At 46.4% G+C, this 21,392-nt stretch overlaps 1 protein-coding gene across 1 annotated transcript in view; it reads right to left on the bottom strand.

The window, feature by feature from the left end:
- The window catches only part of LOC140393657 (chitinase-3-like protein 1), a 107,165-nt gene that overhangs the window by 68,487 nt on the left and 17,286 nt on the right, over window positions 1-21,392 (bottom strand). The window contains exon 4 of the mRNA XM_072479939.1: window positions 17,642-17,834. Within this exon, the coding sequence (XP_072336040.1) occupies window positions 17,642-17,834 (193 nt within the window). The remainder of the gene's footprint in view (window positions 1-17,641; window positions 17,835-21,392) is intronic.

Raw genomic sequence — 21,392 nt, 5'->3', positions numbered from 1 at the left:
GGAGGGAAAGGGTTTAAACTGCAAAAACAGTTTAGTAGTTATGAGATTGTTCTATGCTGCCAACATAGCTCTTTGTAGCCAGTGATCTCCTAATCATGAATCCAATCTGAAACTGCAGGTTGTAGAAAGCTCCCTAAATCAGGAGGCAGAGAGAGAGAGAGATTCAAAGCTGCTTCGTGCCTGGAACTCTTCACAAGATCCACCTTCTCTCTGGAACTTTCTGTCTCGCCCCACCAATCACAGGCCCCAATGGGAAATTGTACATTTCCAATTAGCTGCTTGCCAAGTCTATCTAATCATCATCACCGGTTCTACCACAGAACCTAAAGAGGATGTCTCAGCTTAAACCATCACAATAGTGGTTCTGAGGAATTGAACAAACGAATGTGATATAAAATAGTTAGTTCAAATATTAGTTACAGTAATGTGGATGTGATCAGTCTAATAGTAATGAGTTCACAGACATAGGATTTCAGAAAGCATGGCAAGGAAGGGGGGAGGGGTGTCTGGTAGAGGATGGGAAAAGGATGCTGGGTAACAAGAGGCCCAGGGTTAAGGAATGCGAAGGAATATGAAGTGAGCCAATCAGGATGTATGGCCAGGTCAGGAGGGGTGTAGGATGACCTATGGGAATCGTGTATGTGAACCTTGATGCCATTTGAATATATTTGTAGAGATTCCTTTGTCTCCAATAGCACTCGGTTCGGAAGACCCAGGAGGCAGCTTGTGTTCTGGGCCTTTGTGAAGCTAGTCAGACTTGCATGTTGGTTAAAATAAATAATACGATGCCTACAAATCCATCTCGAGATTTATTGAGGCCAGACTGACGGGTAAAGAAATTAATGTTTTTTCATTTGGTGCCGAAAACCCGGGATTTCTCCAGACGGTCACCGACCAGCCGCGAAATCAGAATTAGACTGATGTTGGACAAGGAAAGTGGAAATGGGCCCACAATGTGTGTCGCTGGAAAATGACACACATTGGTTTCCCCCTCTTCTCATGGTCTGATTGGTCTGGTCACTGGCGGTTGGTAAGGAAAGATCGTCTCGACGAAATCAAAGGTCAGTCTGGGGATTAGAAAATGTAACTGATGGGATATCATAAATCGATCGTTCGGTTTTGGGTTAATTTTGGAATTGATGTGACATCGGATGATGGTTTTATTCCATGTGTGCGTGTTTTGGAATTGATGTGACATTGGATGATGGTTTAATTCCATGTGTGCGTGTTTTGGAATTGATGTGACATTGGATGAAGGTTTAATTCCATGTGTGCGTGTTTTTGATGAACTGATGGGACCTCAGACAGGAGGGTTCAGTTCCATGAGTGTTTTAAAATCTATAGTTGATTAAGCTAAAATTATATCCTTGGACTGTAGTGGCAAGAAACGCAGTCTTGAAGACTAGTTAGAGATTATGGGGAAATGTTTGGATAAATTTCAAAACAAAAGAACATCCATAGAACTGGATGCTGCATGTTAGTTAAAGCAGAAGTCTTTCAAAGGGTTAACAGCAGCCAAAGTTAAAGACGACAGACAGTGCTTCTCACATGGGCCTTGAGATAACAGCAGCAGCCTGTGGTGTAATCGGATACCTTTCTTTCGAGTCAGTGAAACTCCAGCAAAGTTACGTTTTGAATTAATTAAAGGAAACCAGTGGATTTCTCCACCTCTTTGATAAAAGTTAATTATTTTAGCAAGCAATTGATTGAAATTGCCAGAATCTTAAGTTTGAATTACTTGAAATAATGTTTATTTCATTTTATTTGTGAATTAATAGAAACTTAAAGAAACTCACTGACACCATTTTAAAAAGTGTAAATCTGGAGATGACAGTTGACTTTGCTCTGGTATAAATCACCGCAGCTAACTGCTCCCTCATTGATAGCAGCCAACATTTTTGTGAATGTAAGAAAAACTTGTTAAAATAAAATGTGTTAAGATAAAAAATTAATTAAGTTGTAAAAGTTATACCAGTTTGTGTTAAGAAAATCGTAAATTCAGTTCTGAGTTGAGATCAGAGCTAAGCTTGTAGTTTGCAGTAATTCAATTTGAATTTTCAAACATTTTAAGTTTTAAAAGAACACTGTTAAAACCTTTTAAATAACTTTGCCAAGTAGCAAAAATTGCCATTGGTTATAAATAGGCAAATAAATTTAAAAAAAGAGAGTCAAAGTATGAAAGCTAAAGAGTTAATTAGATTATGGAGACAATATTGTCAACAGGAGAGGGATAAGATCATGTTATTAAGTTGGCAAGAAAATGCCCTTAAAATGGGGATTCCAATTAGTGAAAGGGGAACCAGAAAACTCTGGAGATCTTGAAAAAGGAGTGTGCATTCAAAAAACGCGCAAGTAAAGAGAGGTGGACTCGAGTAAAGAAAAGACTACCTGACCCAAAAGGAGGGGGTACCCACCAAGGGGAGGACAGATGAGGTACACCAACTTCTCCCAGGCAAACCCTTTCCCAACACAAGATTAACTAGCTAATTTAGTCATAAGGACTCTCCAATCGGACAGGGAACCTATTATTTCTCTGCAGATAGGAGATCAACACTGCCCATTTGTAATCAACACTGGAGCAGCCATGTCTTCGGTGCAATCAGAACTTCGACTACCACTATCCAACCACACCCAGCAATTGTCGGGGTTCCAAGGACAGGTGTGTGAGTATCCTATTTCTGAACCTGTGACAGTCACTTACGAGAATAAGTCTGGGGATCATCAGTTTGTGGTGACTACTGGATTGGACTGTAACTTGTTGGCCCGAGATTTACTGTGTATCTTCCAGCTACAGCTAGAGTGCGGAGACGAAGGGGTAACAGTTCAATCATGGAGGATGAGACAACAGTGCTATATTTCTATCACACCCTAGTGGTGGACGTTAGACATTGAACATTCACTGCACCACATTACCCTGACCTACGACAGAACTGGACAAAACAGGGAGATGGAGGACAAATACCGGCCGTTAATTGGGACCGAATGGCCAGTCAAGATTACAGCTACAGTCACAGGAAAAGAAGGTACAGCCGATTTTGTTACAATACCACCACATTTATGGGCACAGTCAGCTTCTGTAGGCCCTCATATTACACGTCAGGTCCACGACCAGTACCATGCCAAGGATCTGGGTCCTATGGTAAGGAGGGCAGTGGATCATTCAGATCCAACAGAGTACGCACCTCAAGTCATGCCAGACGGCACTTCCATAAAATATTTTGAGGTCCCTGAAACGATTAACACTCTACTTCAGCCAACCCACAGCTCTGGAAGAATAGGGGATTCCTTATCTCGGCCGGCACGGAAATATCCCACCAGGGTTTAGTTAAGGACCTACTGCAGGCCCTCCTTATGCCCGCGCAGATTTCCGTCATTAAATGCGCTGCCCATACAAACGGTAAGACCCCAGTTGACGTTGGTAATAACATAAGAACTAGGAACAGGAGTAGGCCATCTGGCCCCTCGAGCCTGCTCCGCCATTTAATGAGATCATGGCTGATCTTTGTGGACTCAGCTCCACTCTCCGGCCCGTACACCATATCCCCGAATACCTTTATTCTTTAGAAAGGTATCTATCTTTTTCTTAAAAGCGTTTAAAGAAGGAGCCTCAACTGCTTCACTGGGCAAGGAATTCCAGAGATTCACAACCCTTTGGGTGAAGAAGTTCCTCCTAAACTCGGTCTTAAATCTACTTCCCCTTATTTTGAGGCTATGCCCCCTAGTTCTGCTTTCCCCTACCAGTGGAAACAACCTGCCCGCATCTATCCTTTCTATTCCCTTCATAATTTTATGTTTCAATAAGATCCCCCCGCATCCTTCTAAACTCCAATGAGTACAGTCCCAGTCTACTCAACCTCTCGTCATAATCTAATCCCCTCAACTCTGGGATCAACCTAGTGAATCTCCTCTGCATTCCCTCCAGTACCAATATGTCCTTTCTCAGGTAAGGAGACCAAAACTGAACACAATACTCCAGATGTGGCCCCACCAACACCCTATACAATTGCAGCATAACCTCACTAGTCTTGAACTCCATCCCTCTAGCAATGAAAGACAAAACTCGATTAGCCTTCTTAATCACCTGTTGCACCTGCACACCAACTTTTTGCAACTCGTGCACCAGCACACCCAGGTCCCTCTGCACAGCAGCATGTTTTAACATCTTACCGTTTAAATAATAATCCATTCTGCTGTTATTCCTCCCAAAATGGATAGCCTCACACTTGGCAACATTAAATTCCATCTGGCAGACCCTAGCCCATTCACCTAACCTATCCAAATCCTTCTGCAGACTTCCGGTATCCTCTGCACTTTTTGCTTTACCATTTCATTTCATTTCATCTTAGTGTCGTCTGCAAACTTTGCCACATTGCACTTGGTCCCCAACTCCAAATCATCTATGTAAATTGTGAACAACTGCGGGCCCAACACTGATCCTTGAGGAACCCCACTAGTTACAGGTTGCCAACCAGAGAAACACCCATTTATCCCCACTCTCTGCTTTCTGTTAGTTAACCAATCCTCTACCAATGCTACCACTTTACCCTCAATGTCATGCATCTTTAGTTTATGCAGCAACCTTTTGTGTGGCACCTTGTCAAAAGCTTTCTGGAAATCCAGATATACCACATCCATTGGCTCCCCGTTATCTACTGCACTGGTAACGTCCTCAAAAAATTCTACCAAATTAGTCAGACATGACCTACCCTTTGTGAACCCATGCTGCGTCTGCTCAATGAGACAATTTCCCTCCAGGTGCCCCCCTATTTCCTCCTTAATGATAGATTCCAGCATTTTCCCTACAACTGAAGTTAAGCTTACAGGCCTATAATTACCCGCTTTCTGCCGACCTCCTTTTTTAAACAGTGGTGTTACGTTTGCTACTTTCCAATCCTCTGGGACCACCCCAGAGTCTAGTGAATTTTGATAAATTATCACTAGTGCGTTTACAATTTCCCTAGCCATCTCTTTTAACACTCTGGGATGCATCCCATCAGGGCCAGGAGACCTGTCTACCTTTAGCCCCATTAGCTTGCCCAATACTGCCTCCTTAGTGATTACAATCATCTCAAGGTCCTCACCTATCATATCTTTATTTCCATCAGTCACTGGCATGTTATTTGTGTCTTCCACTGTGAAGAATGACCCAAAAAACCTGTTCAGCTCCTCAGCCAGTTCCCCGTCTCTAATGAACAAGCAGATTGTGCAGCGCGGACAGCCGCGCAAATTCAGCAAGTGATGGTGCCTAAAATGTTAGGTCATACTAAACGTTCTGCAATAAATAGGTCTGCCTCTGACAAGCCAATGCCAACCATCCAAGACACCATAAGGTTACAGGAGGACGCTCCTGAGAGTGATAAACAAATGTGGAAACGGTTAGGTTGTACATATGATTCTGTTTCCTCTTTATGGACCACGCCAGCACATCAGACTTGTATGTCTGATGTACTGGCTTTATGGGTCATCGAATGTGTACACTTTGCAACTCATTGTGGGGCTCGGGGGACTAGTGATTTGTTGCTGGACACTTAGTGGCACCCTAAAATGCAGGGGCTGGCCCAGAGTATCAGTAATCGGTGTTTGATTTGTCAGCAATATAACACCGGCAAAGGTATCCCTTGTGGTATGAGGCAAACCCCTTGCCCAGTGGTCCCTTTGAGACGCTCCAAATGGATTACATTGAGTTGGAAAGGTGTCAATGTTGTCACTGTTAAAAATATGTTTTGGTTATTGTGGATGTGTTCAGCAGGTGGGTTGAGGTGTATCCGACTACCGATAATAAAACTGCTACTGTGGTTAAAGTTCTGAGGCGGGAAATCATTCCCCGGTACGGCATACCAGTTCAGTTGAGTTCTGATAACGGGCCTCATTTTCTTGGACAGATTAACCTGCCTCCCTGCCCCAGCGCTGTTTTACAGGTGTGGAGCATGATGGGGTGGCTACGCACTGCCTGTGTAATCTTCGGCCTCGCCTCGCTTGGAGTGACATCGGCGGCGGAAATGGAAAAGGGAAATATCATCTCCATCTGTGACCCCAACCAAACTACACGGACATTTCACTTATGCCGAGGTGACATTCTGCGACTTGTGGAAGGTCATCAGGTTAACGGACAATGCAGGACTCATGAAGCAATTGCACCGGTCCCGGCGATGGGAAGGGGACATTACGTGGACATTGCCTTGTTTTTGGAGTACATGTAAATTTGATTTTGGATGTGTTAAGATTGGTGCCATAAAGGTAAAGTCAGACCGTGCGGAGAGGGTAGGAAGAGGTTGTGAGAGAGAGAGGGGGACAAGAGAGAGAGGACGGGGCGTGTAAGGAGGAGAGTACAACTAGAACGTGATAGCGAGGCTAGGAATAGGGAGAGAGTGCAGTTGAACACGTGGCTGCAGGAATGATGTAGGAGGGAGGGCTTCAGGTATTTGGATAATTGGAGCGCATTCTGGGGAAGGTGGGACCTGTATAAGCAGGACGGGTTGCATCTGAACCAGAGGGGCACCAATATCCTGGGAGGGAGGTTTTCTAGTACTCTTCGGGAGGGTTTAAACTAATTTGGCAGGGGAATGGGAACCGGATTTGTAGTCCAGCAACTAAGGTAGCCGATATTCAGGACGCCAAAGCGTGTAATGAGGCAGTGGGGAAGGGAACACTGACAAAGGAGAGTACTTGCAGGCACGGAGATGGGTTGAAGTGTGTATACTTCAACGCAAGAAGCATCAGGAATAAGGTGGGTGAACTTAAGGCATGGATCGGTACTTGGGACTACGATGTGGTGGCCATCACGGAAACTTGGATAGAAGAGGGGCAGAAATGGTTGTTGGAGGTCCCTGGTTATAGATGTTTCAATAAGATTAGGGAGGGTGGTAAAAGAGGTGGGGGGGTGGCATTATTAATTTGAGATAGTATAACAGCTGCAGAAAGGCAGATCGAGGAGTATCACCCTATTGAGGTAGTATGGGTTGAAGTCAGAAATAGGAAAGGAGCAGTCACCTTGTTAGGAGTTTTCTATAGGCCCCCAATAGTAGCAGCGATGTGGAGGAACAGATTGGGAAACAGATTTTGGAAAGGTGCAGAAGTCATAGGGTAGTAGTCATTGGCGACTTTAACTTCCCAAATATTGAGTGGAAACTCTTTAGATCAAATAGTTTGGATGGGGTGGTGTTTGTGCAGTGTGTCCAGGAAGCTTTTCTAACACAGTATGTAGATTGTCCGACCAGAGGAGGGGCAATATTGGATTTAGTACTGGGTAATGAACCAGGGCAAGTGATAGATTTGTTAGTGGGGGAGCATTTTGGAGATAGTGACCACAGTTCTGTGACTTTCACTTTAGTAATGGAGAGGGATAGGTGCGTGCAACAGGGCAAGGTTTACAATTGGGGGAAGGGTAAATACGATGTTGTCAGACAAGAATTGAAGTGCATAAGTTGGGAACATAGGCTGGCAGGGAAGGACACAAATTAAATGTGGAACTTGTTCAAGGAACAGGTGCTACGTGTCCTTGATATGTATGTCCCTGTCAGGCAGGGAAGAGATGGTCGAGTGAGGGAACCATGGTTGACAAGAGAGGTTGAATGTCTTGTTAAGAGGAAAAAGGTGACTTATGTAAGGCTGAGGAAACAAGGTTCAGACAGGGCATTGGAGGGATACAAGATAGCCAGGAGGGAACTGAAGAAAGGGATTAGGAGAGCTAAGAGAGGGCATGAACAATCTTTGGCGGGTAGGATCAAGGAAAACCCCAAGGCCTTTTACACATATGTGAGAAATATGAGAATGACTAGAGCGAGGGTAGGTCCGATCAAGGACAGTAGCGGGAGATTGTGTATTGAGTCTGAAGAGATGGGAGAGGTCTTGAACGAGTACTTTTCTTCTGTATTTACAAATGAGAGGGGCGATATTGTTGGAGAGGACAGTGTGAAACAGATTGGTAAGCTCGAGGAAATACTTGTTAGGAAGGAAGATGTGTTGGGCATTTTGAAAAACTTGAGAATAGACAAGTCCCCCGGGCCTGACGGGATATATCCAAGGATTCTATGGGAAGCAAGAGATGAAATTGCAGAGCCGTTGGCAATGATCTTTTCGTCCTCACTGTCAACAGGGGTGGTACCAGGGGATTGGAGAGTGGCGAATGTCGTGCCCCTGTTCAAAAAAGGGACTAGGGATAACCCTGGGAATTACAGGCCAGTTAGTCTTACTTCGGTGGTAGGCAAAGTAATGGAAAGGGTACTGAAGGATAGGATTTCTGAGCATCTGGAAAGACACTGCTTGATTAGGGATAGTCAGCACGGATTTGTGAGGGGTAGGTCTTGCCTTACAAGTCTTATTGAATTCTTTGAGGAGGTGACCAAGCATGTGGATGAAGGTAAAGCAGTGGATGTAGTGTACATGGATTTTAGTAAGGCATTTGATAAAGTTCCCCATGGTCGGCTTATGAAGAAAGTAAGGAGGCATGGGATAGTGGGAAATTTGGCCAGTTGGATAACGAACTGGCTAACCGATAGAAGTCAGAGAGTGGTGGTGGATGGCAAATATTCAGCCTGGATCCCAGTTACCAGTGGCGTACTGCAGGGATCAGTTCTGGGTCCTCTGCTGTTTGTGATTTTCATTAATGACTTGGATGAGGGAGTTGAAGGGTGGGTCAGTAAATTTGCAGACGATACAAAGATTGGTGGAGTTGTGGATAGTAAGGAGGGCTGTTGTCGGCTGCAAAGAGACATAGATAGGATGCAGAGCTGGGCTGAGAAGTGGCAGATGGAGTTTAACCCTGAAAAGTGTGAGGTTGTCCATTTTGGAAGGACAAATATGAATGTGGAATACAGGGTTAACGGTAGAGTTCTTGGCAATGTGGAGGAGCAGAGAGATCTTGGGGTCTATGTTCATACATCTTTGAAAGTTGCCACTCAAGTGGATAGAGCTGTGAAGAAGGCCTATGGTGTGCTCGCGTTCATTAACAGAGGGATTGAATTTAAGAGCTGTGAGGTGATGATGCAGCTGTACAAAACTTTGGTAAGGCCACATTTGGAGTACTGTGTACAGTTTTGGTCGCCTCATTTTAGGAAGGATGTGGAAGCTTTGGAAAAGGTGCAAAGAAGATTTACCAGGATGTTGCCTGGAATGGAGAGTAGGTCTTACGAGGAAAGGTTGAGGGTGCTAGGCCTTTTCTCATTAGAACGGAGAAGGATGAGGGGGCGACTTGATAGAGGTTTATAAGATGATCAGGGGAATAGATAGAGTAGACAGTCAGAGACTTTTTCCCCGGGTGGAACAAACCATTACAAGGGGACATAAATTTAAGGTGAAAGGTGGAAGATATAGGAGGGATATCAGAGGTAGGTTCTTTACCCAGAGAGTAGTGGGGGCATGGAATGCACTGCCTGTGGAAGTAGTTGAGTCAGAAACATTAGGGACCTTCAAGAAGCTATTGGATAGGTACATGGATTACGGTAAAATGATATAGTGTAGATTTATTTGTTCTCAAGGGCAGCACGGTAGCATTGTGGATAGCACAATTGCTTCACAGCTCCAGGGTCCCAGGTTCGATTCCGGCTTGGGTCACTGTCTGTGCGGAGTCTGCACATCCTCCCCGTGTCTGCGTGGGTTTCCTCCGGGTGCTCCGGTTTCCTCCCACAGTCCAAAGATGTGCGGGTTAGGTGAACTGGCCAATGATAAATTGCCCTGAATGTCCAAATTGCCCTTGGTGTTGGGTGGAGGTGTTGAGTTTGGGTAGGATGCTCTTTCCAAGAGCCGGTGCAGAATCACAGGGCTGAATGGCCTCCTTCTGCACTGTAAATTCAATGATAATCTATGATAAATCTAGGACAAAGGTTCGGCACAACATCGTGGGCCGAAGGGCCTGTTCTGTGCTGTATTTTCTATGTTCTATGTTCTATGTTCTAGAACGTAGGTTATCAGGAGATACACTTAATTCATTTAGGGCCCAGACTGAGGAAAATCCGGGTAGTATGAATCTCTTCTGCCAGATTTACCACCGCTTGTATGGCCAGGGACGGGTTGTCTGCTACCCGAACCCCGCAGCAGTGTCTAGGTTATTTTTTGTTTCACCACTTTGGGGCACTCCCCAAACGGTGGTTCATTGTCAGCGTTCCGAGCCACCGCCCGAGCAAGTCACTCTTCCTTACGATCCGAGTTCAGCACCACCGGCTATTTGCCTTGCCCTTCCTCGGGATAATTCCCACTTGCAGTATGATAGGCTGCAATGGTGGAGGGCGTACATACCTACCCACTTCACTCCCAATAGAGACTCCTGGTCGTAGGAGAATTGTTTCAGCAGTGACGGGTACGGCTGTTTGCTGGTCGAGGTGGAAACGAACATGTCTGTTCCCCACCTGTACGGACAGGAGGTGTCACATCACTCAGGCATCCAGCCACTGCGTCTGTTACAACACCACCTGCGTTCCATTGAACGCCGGTGTAGAAGCCAGGTATTTCAAATACAACTAGTATAGGTAAAAGATAGCTGTTTTAGTACTCATTTTTAAAAATGAGAATTTCAGCACACATAAATTCAGGACTTCAATATGATACATGAAACAGCATAAAATTCCATTATAAGATTATAGCAGCACAGTTGCAAGACAATTTGACACTGCTTGTGCTAATTGTCAAGGCCAAGGACTGAGTTCCATGGCAACTAGGTGGCAAGAGTCCAATGCAGTTTGTAAGAGCATTGAATCATATATATATATTCTCGATATGAAGTCTCAATTGTTACATTAGCCAAGCCAGCTAAAAGATTAGCAAAATATCACATTCCATAACATGTAGACATGAAACAATTAAAAAGCTGATGTTGCACATTGAAGAAGCTTGCCATCAAATCAAATGTGTTGGAGTCTAACCCAAACCAATTAGGATTATATTGGGGTGTAATTAGATGACTTTAGACAGATATGAAAGTGTATAACTGAAAAGTTTCCGCCCGCCATTGTTGTGTATTGTCTTTGGGGGTGTGTGTTGAGGAGATGTCTTTGTGTTGTCTTTCTGTTAGTTTCGTCAGTTTTTGCCTTTGTTTCTAATCTCCATTTTAGAGATGTCTTTTGGGGGTTCTGTCAGTCTAACAGTCTGTGTCAGTGATGTTAGTCCACTTTTGACTTTGAGTTTGAGTTTAGCTGAATATTAGCTTTCTCTCTCTTTATGTTTCATTGCCAGACTTTGACCTTTTAAAAGTTACTTTCGAGCTGTCTGCCTAAGCAAAGAAAGATAATGTCTGTAATTCTCTGAAAGCTTCGAATTGTCTTCGAATTGCCTTTTAAATGACATTCAAATTGTAATCAAGCGACTACAAATAAAACAATTCCTTTTGGCACCTGAGGAGTTTATACTGCAAATTTCTGCTGAGTTCCAGTATTCGCAAAGTGCGACTGATAACCGAATAGCAGAGATAATATAAATTCCTTCATCTATACACAGTCGAATAATCCAAGAAATCGAACAACTTGGCAAAGTCTACAAATATTACAAATCTTCCAACTTGTCGTATTGCGCCAGGACTTGATTCATCAACTAAGCTTCCCCCAAACTTGGTGTAGTTCGACAGGTTAAGATCCCATAAATTATAAATTCCTATAGCCGGCCTCCAGCTTCTTTGTGGCTGGGCGAATGTCTCTCATATCATTGTTGGGACTAGGGGTTTCCGCATTGCTAGGCGGCCCGAATGGGCGTTTCAAAGCTGGATAAACTGGGCTACTGGGGAATCCCTACGCAACCGATATACTGATTGTGATGCTAGCCTGTACACGGAGCAAGGATACTACTTTTTTTAATCAATGTTAGCAATTGGAATTAATTTATTTGTGGCCTTACCATCCTGGGAAACGAAACCTTGAGAGCCCTCGGGGCAATAACTAAGGAATTGTCTCAGCTGCGGTTGGTTGCCATGCAGAACCGGTATGCTCTTGACTATCTTCTGGCCCGTGAGGGTGGGGTATGCGCCATAGTGCAGGGCAAGTGTATCATTGGAGTTCAAGACCTAAATGCTAACATCACTAAATTTATGGATCGCATACGGGATCACCTGGACGGAATGCAGGACCCTGGCTCTTGGGGTGACTGGGGATTTGGAGATTGGAAGGACTGGTTGATAAATATGGTCATGTACTTAGCAGTGGCACTCGGCTGCATCTTTGTGGGCCTGGCCATCCTTAAATGCGTGATGGGTAGATTGCGGGGTGCACTGGAACAGATAGACGCCCCTAGAATCTTGGCTGTTAGGATCCACGAGGGTGCAGCGGATGAAGGGGGGCTGCAACAGGAATTGGAAATGCAGCGACAAATCTTTTTAGATGAGGGGCCGTAGCTAAGGGTTGGACAGATAGGTTATCATGAACTGATAAAAGGAGGGAATGAGGAATTGAACAAGCAAATGTGATATAAACTAGTTAGTTCAAATATTAGTTACAGTAATGTGGATGTGATCAGTCTAATATTAGTGAGTTCACAGACAAAGGATTTCAGAAAGCATGGCAAGGAAGGGGGGGTGTCTGGTAGAGGATGGGAAAAGTATGCTGGGTAACAAGAGGTCCAGGGTTAAGGAATGCGAAGGAATACGAAGTGAGCCAATCAGGATGTATGGTCAGGTCAGGAGGGGTATAGGATGACCTATGGGAATCGTGTATGTGAACCTTGATGCCATTTAAATGTATTTGTAGAGATTCCTTTGTCTCCAATAGCACTCGGTTCGGAAGACCCCAGGAGGCAGCTTGTGTTCTGGGTCTTTGTGAAGCGAGTCAGACTTGCAAGTTGGTTAAAATAAATAATACTATGCCTACAAATCCATCTCGAGTTTTATTGAGGCCAGACTGACGGGTAAAGAAATTAATGTGTTGTCAGTTCCAACTCTGCCTAAAATCTGTAGTTAAACAGAACCAGGAGGCAACTGCTCGCGGCACCACCATGCCAGCCCTGGATCATGTTTACCCATTCCGGGGGCAACCCAGTGATGAGGCGTTGTGCCAGGTGACTCTGACAGTCTGCTCAGGGAAACATCTGACAAGATCCAAAATCTTCCTTTCCCTAAGGGCCGTGAGGACATTACGTCCACACCACTGCTTGATCGCCTTGTGGTCAAAGGTGTTTTCCTTGACAAATGTTTCCATGAGGTTAAGGTGATACGGCACGGTCCAACTACTTAGACCCATCCTTCACATCACCGGGGCGGATAGAGCCTCAGCACGTCGTCACGCTTGGTTTTTGAGTACCGGGGTCCACGCACAGCTTGATGCAGCCACACACAAAGGTGGACATCAGGATAAGGGCAGCATTGGGTACGTTTCTCCCTCCCTTATCCAGAGGTTTGGTATCCCTTCGGACATGATCCTTCTTGGATCTCCAGATGAAGTTGAAGATGGCTTGGGTGACTGCTGCGGCGCAGGCCCGGCGTGTGGGCCCCATGCAGCAACGCCTCACCGTCAATGACTAGGCTTTTGCCCGAAATGGAGAGCGCACAAGCCCCAGCTGCTCCAAACCATACCCCAGCACCTTCAGGTAATCTCACTTGACGGTGAAGGGGACAAAGGACCGATCGGTCCAGTTACCAAAGAACACAAACTCCTTCTTGCCATGCTTTATCTTTGCTCCCGAGGCCAGTTTGAACCAACAGCCTGGGCATCGACATCAGATCTGAGCAGAAGATGGAAACATCGTCCATGTACAGGTTGCCTCCGGAGCCTGGAATCGGCACACCTCTTATGCCCGAATCCTTCATAATGGACTCGGCAAAAGGTTCTGTGCAACACATAAACAGGACAGAGGAGAGGGGGCAGCCCTGCCTGACTCCAGATTTGATCTGCAAGCTTCCTGATTCCCACACATTGATTGAGACTGCGCTACAGATGTTTGTGTAGAGCAGTTGGATCCAATTGCAAATTCCCTCCCCAAACCCCATTTTGGAGAGCACATCCATCATGTATGTGTGCGATATTCTGTCAAAAGCCTTCTCTTGGTCAAGGCTGATGAGGCAGGTGTCCACCCTCCTGTCCTGCACGTAGGCGATCGTATCCCTGAGTCGCGCAAGGCTATCAGAGATCTTCCTGCCGGGTACAGCACAGGTCTGGTCAGGGTGGATCACCAACTCCAGAGCAGACCTGACCCGATTGGCGATGACCTTGGCTAGAATTTTATAATCCACATTCAACAGTGAAATGGGTCGCCAATTTCTAATTTTTTCCCTTTCCCCCTTCTGCTTGTAGATGAGGGTGATGATGCCTTTCCTCATGGATTCTGACATGCTGCCTTCCAGGAACATACTCTCGTACACTTCCAGCAGGTCTGGGCCCGTCAATCCCACAGAGCCAAATACAACTCAGCCGGTAAGCCGTCGCTTCCGGGAGTTTTACTCGTCTCAAAGGACTTGACGGCCTTTGTCAGCTCATCCAGAGTTAACGGTTTGTCCAGGTTTTCCTGCTCGCTGTCGTCTAAGACCTCCGTGATGGACGACAGGAAAGACTGGGAAGCCGTGCAGTCTGTTGGCTTCAGATCATACTGTCCAGCATAAAAGGATTTACTGATCCTCAGGAAGGCAGACTGTGATGACTTTACTGAGCCATCTTCTTTCTTCAGGCTGCTGATCACAGAGGTCTCTCTGTGCACCTTTTGGAAGAAGAAGCACAAGCACGTTTCATCCTGCTCCACGGAGCGGACTCCGGAACGGAAGATAACCTTGGAGGCCTCCGAAGTATAGAGCAAGGGTTGCTGGCTCTTCACCTCTTGGAGATCCTCCTTGACATCCACCCCATCGACTGCAGCTGGGGCAAATTCTGCATACTTTTCCGGAGTCTGGACATGGCCCCCCATCTCTCTCACCTTCTGAACAACTTTGAGGATGAGAAACTTCTCGATGGTCCCCTTGATTGCTTCCCACCAGAGAGATGGAGACTCAATGAGAGGTTTCACGGTTCTCCAACCTTTGTAATCCCTTTTCAGTTCCTCGAGGTTCTCTGGAGGCAACAGTTTCACATTCAGCTTCCATGTCCCCCTGCCCGCCTCCTGGTTTTCCTGCAGGTGGCAGTCAGCCAGTAGGAGGCAGTGGTCAGGGAAGAACACCGGCTTAACGTCGGTGGACCTGACCGTGAAAGCACGGGACACAAAGAGGAAGTCTATCCTGGAGCGGAGGGACCAGTCTGACCGTGACCATGTGTATCTACGCTGCGCACCGTCTGCAGAGATGCTGAAGATGTAGTGCAGCTTGGCGTCTTTTACCGTTTCCATCAGGAGTCTGGACGTAGCGTCCAGTTTGCTGTCGGCTCTGCCGGGTCGTCCAGCCGCATCGATGATGCAGTTGAAGTCACCACCCAGGGTGACCGGCTTGGAGGTGGCCAACTGCAGTGGGAGTTGCTGAAGGACTGCCAGCCGCTCACTCCTTACGGCCGGGGCGTACACGTCAATGAGTCTGAGAGGGGCGTTTTTGTATTTTTGACGTCTGCTATGAGGAGGCGTCCGCCCACCACCTCCTGAACATCAGAGATGGTGAAGTTGCTTCCCCGCAGCAGAATACCCAGGCCGGAGGAACGACAGTCGTTTCCTCCTGACCAGATGGATGGCCCGTGCAACCACCAGCTCGACCAGTGCCTGTAGATGCTGAGGTGCGGAATCCCACACCCCTCCAGGAGCAGTAGGTCGGTTGGCCAGGTAACTTAAGGTTAGCCACACATTGCAAAGTGTCTTTGATGCTTTGCACGTTAATCAATGCAATTTTTAAACTCATTTTTACACAGTAGATTTTCCAGTCACAGGGTCCAGAGTCTGTCCACTTGGGTGTTCCAGCTGTTGGATGTTCCCCACATACGTGTGCTGCTGACAAACTGTTTCACGGTTGCAGGGCTGAGAAAACAGTCCTGGTCAGTATCGGGTTGTTCATGTGGAGTGTGACAACCCTCGATGGCAGAGTGAACACAGACAGGCGACTGCTGGGGAAAGAGCAGATATCCACCGCTTCAAACCCGCAGCACTCGAGCACCACCCGCTTCACAAAATGGGTTTGATCTGCAAAATTAAGAGTGGCATGGACAGAGTGGATAGTCAGATGCTTTTTTCCAAGGACGGAAATGCTGGTTTAGCTCAGTGGGCTAGACTGGTTTATGATGCAGAACAAAGCCAGCAGCGCGGGTTCAATTCCCGTAACAGCCTCCCCGAATGAGCGCCGGAATGTGGCGACTAGGGGCTTTTTGCAGTAACTTCATACTTGTGACAATAAAAGGTTATTATTATTATTAAATGTCAATTGCTAGGGAACATAAGTTTAAGGTGTGATGGGGAAAGTTTAGAGGAGGTGTGTGGGCCAACCTTAGGTCTGAGCCAGAAGCTTAAACCAGGAGGAAGGTCCTTTAATAGCAACAGGTCACTGAAAGGGGCAACACAGGTGGAGAAGGTAGTCAAGAAGGCATACGGCATGCTTGCCTTCATTGGTCGGGGCATTGAGTATTGGCAAGAATTGGCAAGTCATGTTGCAGCTGTATAAAACCTTAGTTAGGCCACACTTGGAGTACAATGTTCAATTCTGGTCGCCACACTACCAGAAGGATGTGGAGGCTTTAGAGAGGGTGCAGAAGAGATTTACCAGGATGTTGTCTGGAATGGAGGGCATTAGCTATGAGGTGAGGTTGAATAAACTCAGTTTGTTCTCAACTGGAATGACGGAGGTTGAGGGGCAACCTGATAGAGGTCTACAAAATTGTGAGGGGCATAGACAGAGTGGATAGTCAGAGACTTTTTCCCAGGGTAGAGGGGTCAATTACTAGGGGGCATAGGTTTAAGGTGCGAGGGACAAGGTTTAGAGGAGATGTACGAGGCAAGTCTTTTACACAGAGGGTAGTGGGTGCCTGGAACTCGCTGCCGGAGGAGGAGGTGGAAGCAGGGACGATAGTGACGTTTAAGGGGCATTTGACAAATACATGAATAGGATGGGAATAGAGGGATACAGACCCAGGAAGTGTAGAAGATTTTAGTTGAGATGGGCAGCATGGTCGGCACAGGCTTGGAGGGCCGAAGGGCCTGTTCTGTGTTGTACTTTTCTTTGTTCTTTGTTCATTACAGCTCAAATGTTGTCTTCTTCTGTGTCTTCTATCCTGATGTTTTCTTCAATCCACGATCCAGATCGTTGCACTTGATCAAAAAGGCCATTGCACAGCATGGCCTCCCAAACCCCAAACTCAATCAAGAAGTGACCTCTCTGAGTGGCCCCCATAACGGCCTTAGCTGTGGCTACTCATTTCAAAGTCCAGGAAGAAGTCGAACCTGCCAAGTACGTGACATTCACATGTCATCACAAACGTAAACGTTTTCGTTTCTTACTGGTGGAGGACACAATTTGGAGGGGCAGTGAATTCTGGTGAGCTGGCCTGTCAATCAGCAGAGCTGGAATGCAAATGTATCCAAAACTGATTCCTTTCCCAAGGGATTGTTGGGACGCTCGAGCTGACTTGCAAGTCTCCAGGCTGAACTGCAAAAGTTCATCACGGTGTCAGAAAACAGATTGGCATCGTCCAAGCTTCCCACTGTAGGCAGGAGCAAAGGATTCCGCAATTGGTTCCGGAATTATTTTAACAGGCTAATGTGAAAATCACTGGAAATTGCAAAGTGGATATTAAATTAGTAACTGATACAACTCAGAGAGAATGATATCACTTACTTCTTTTTCAGATCATTAAATCTCTTGTACATCGCATCGTCCTTCCACTTCGAGATATCGGTTGATTCTTGAGCGTTTGAATAAACCAGGTGGGTGCAGAGGTAAGGATCAATACTTTCTGGGTTGAAGTTAAACTTTGCTAACCTTTTGTCAGATGTTTTTAAGTAGTAACAAAGTAGTGCGTAAGGGGAGACTAAATTGTGAAGAAAAGATTGTAGTTATTTGAAATATCAAAGACAATAAGGTGACAAAAATGTAAAAAGAAACACATGACGGACTTTCCTGAATCCTTGGGCCTGATGGGAATAAACATTTGCTGAGGTTTTTCAATGATATTAATTTGCATGTTTTAATTTGCACTGAAGGCAGATATTTAACACAAACCATGTTTCGAGGGACCTGAATAACAGACAGAAACAGGAGACGCAGTGAACATTGTTGTGTTAAGTAATTTGGAATAACACAAGCTGCCACTTGATGCAGTTCTGAGTAAAAGATGCTCCAGACTTTGAAGTGAGTTCAATGTGTTTTATTGAACTGTTAGCACAGTTCTCAATGAGTTCGACTCTCTGCTAATCTAAATGTACAGTACGAAGTCTTACAACACCAGGTTAAAGTCCAACAGGTTTGTTTCGATGTCACTAGCTTTCGGAGCGCTGCTCCTTCCTCAGGTGAATGAAGAGGTATGTTCCAGAAACACATATATAGACAAATTCAAAGATGCCAAACAATGCTTGGAATGCGACCATTAGCAGGTGATTAAATCTTTACAGATCCAGAGATGGGGTAACCCCAAGTTAAAGAGGTGTGAATTACATCAAGCCAGGACAGTTGGTAGGATTTCGCAGGCCAGATGTTGAGGGATGGATGTAATGTGACATGAATCCCAGGTCCCGGTTGAGGCCGCACTCATGTGTGCGGAACTTGGCTATAAGTTTCTGCTCGGCGATTCTGCGTTGTCGCGGGTCCTGAAGGCCGCCTTGGAGAACGCTTACCCGGAGATCAGAGGCTGAATGCCCTTGACTGCTGAAGTGTTCTCCGACTGGAAGGGAACATTCCTGCCTGGTGATTGTTGCGCGATGTCCGTTCATTCGTTGTCGCAGCGTCTGCATGGTCTCGCCAATGTACCATGCTTCGGGACATCCTTTCCTGCAGCGTATGAGGTCGACAACGTTGGCCGAGTCGCACGAGAACGTACCGCGTACCTGGTGGGTGGTGTTCTCACGTGTAATAGTGGTATCCATGTCAATGATCTGGCACGTCTTGCAGAGATTGCCATGGCAGGGTTGTGTGGTGTCGTGGTCACTGTTCTGAAGACTGGGTAGTTTATTGCAAACAATGGTTCGTTTGAGGTTGCGCGGTTGTTTGAAGCAAGTAGTGGGGGTGTGGGGATGACCTTGGCAAGATGTTCATCGTCATCAATGACGTGTTGAAGGCTGTGAAGAAGATGACGTAGTTTCTTCGCTCCGGGGAAGTACTGGATGACGAAGGGTATTCTGTCGGTTGTGTCCCATGTTTGTCTTCTGAGGAGGTCGGTGCGGCTTTTCGCTGTGGCGCGTTGGAACTGTCGATCGATGAGTCGAGTGCCATATCCCGTTCGTACGAGTGCATCTTTCAACGTCTGTAGATGTCTGTTACGCTCCTCCTTGTCTGAGCAGATCCTGTGTATATGGAGCGCTTGTCCATAGGGGATGGCTTCTTTAATGTGTTTAGGGTGGAAGCTGGAGAAGTGGAGCATCATGAGGTTATCCGTGGGTTTGCGGTAAAGCAAAGTGCTGAGGTGACCGTCCTTGATGGAGACGAGTGTGTCCAAGAATGCAACTGATTTTGGAGAGTAGTCCATGGTGAGTCTGATGGTTGGATGGAACTTGTTAATGTCATCGTGTAGTCGTTTCAGTGATTCTTCGCCGTGGGTCAAAAGGAAAAAAATGTCATTGATGTATCTGGTGTATAACGTCGGTTGAATGTCCTGTGCGGTAAGTAGGTCCTGTTCAAACTTGTGCATGAAGATGTTGGCGTATTGGGGTGCGAATTTGGTCCCCATGGCTGTTCCGTGCGTCTGGATGAAGAACTTGTTGTCGAAGGTGAAGACGTTGTGATCCAGAATGAAGCGGATGAGTTGCAGAATTGTGTCTGGAGATTGGCAGTTGTCGGTGTTGAGTACTGAGGCTGTTGCAGCAATGCCGTCGTCATGGGGGATGCTGGTGTAGAGTGCCGAGACGTCCATTGTGACGAGGAATGTTCCTGGTTCAACTGGTCCATGGGTGCTGAGTTTCTGTAGGAAGTCCGTCGTGTCGCGACAGAAGCTGGGCGTACCTTGTACGATGGGTTTCAAGATGCCCTCGATGTACGCCAACATCTTCATGCACAAGTTTGAACAGGACCTACTCACCGCGCAGGACCTTCAACCGACGTTATACACCAGATACATCGATGACATTTTTTTCCTTTGGACCCATGGCGAAGAATCACTGAAACGACTACATGATGACATTAACAAGTTCCATCCAACCATCAGACTCACCATGGACTACTCTCCAAAATCAGTTGCATTCTTGGACACACTCGTCTCCATCAAGGACGGTCACCTCAGCACTTCGCTTTACCGCAAACCCACGGATAACCTCATGATGCTCCACTTCTCCAGCTTCCACCCTAAACACATTAAAGAAGCCATCCCCTATGGACAAGCACTCCGTATACACAGGATCTGCTCAGGCAAGGAGGAGCGTAACAGACATCTACAGACGTTGAAAGATGCACTCGTACGAACGGGATATGGCACTCGACTCATCGATCGACAGTTCCAACACGCCACAGCGAAAAGCCGCACCGACCTCCTCAGAAGACAAACATGGGACACAACCGACAGAATACCCTTCGTCGTCCAGTACTTTCCCGGAGCGGAGAAACTACGTCATCTTCTTCACAGCCTTCAACACGTCATTGATGACGATGAACATCTTGCCAAGGTCATCCCCACACCCCCACTACTTGCCTTCAAACAACCGCGCAACCTCAAACGAACCATTGTTTGCAGCAAACTACCCAGTCTTCAGAACAGTGACCACGACACCACACAACCCTGCCATGGCAATCTCTGCAAGACGTGCCAGATCATCGACATGGATACCACTATTACACGTGAGAACACCACCCACCAGGTACGCGGTACATACTCGTGCGACTCGGCCAACGTTGTCGACCTCATACGCTGCAGGAAAGGATGTCCCGAAGCGTGGTACATTGGCGAGACCATGCAGACGCTGCGACAACGAATGAACGGACATCGCGCAACAATCACCAGGCAGGAATGTTCCTTTCCAGTCGGAGAACACTTCAGCAGTCAAGGGCATTCAGCCTCTGATCTCCGGGTAAGCGTTCTCCATGGCGGCCTTCAGGACGCGCGACAACGCAGAATCGCCGAGCAGAAACTTATAGCCAAGTTCCGCACACATGAGTGCGGCCTCAACCGGGACCTGGGATTCATGTCGCATTACATTCATCCCCCACCATCTGGCCTGCAAAATCCTACCAACTGTCCTGGCTTGAGACAATTCACACCTCTTTAACCTGGGGTTACCCCATCTCTGGATCTGTAAAGATTTAATCACCTGCTAATGCTCGCATTCCAAGCATTGTTTGGCATCTTTGAATTTGTCTATATATGTGTTTCTGGAACATACATCTTCATTCACCTGAGGAAGGAGCAGCGCTCCGAAAGCTAGTGACATCGAAACAAACCTGTTGG

The sequence above is a fragment of the Scyliorhinus torazame genome, chromosome 17, assembly GCF_047496885.1.
Source record: "Scyliorhinus torazame isolate Kashiwa2021f chromosome 17, sScyTor2.1, whole genome shotgun sequence".
NCBI lineage: Eukaryota > Metazoa > Chordata > Chondrichthyes > Carcharhiniformes > Scyliorhinidae > Scyliorhinus > Scyliorhinus torazame.
Note: the sequence above shows the minus strand (reverse complement) of the source record. Positions and strands in the feature narration are given on the sequence as shown.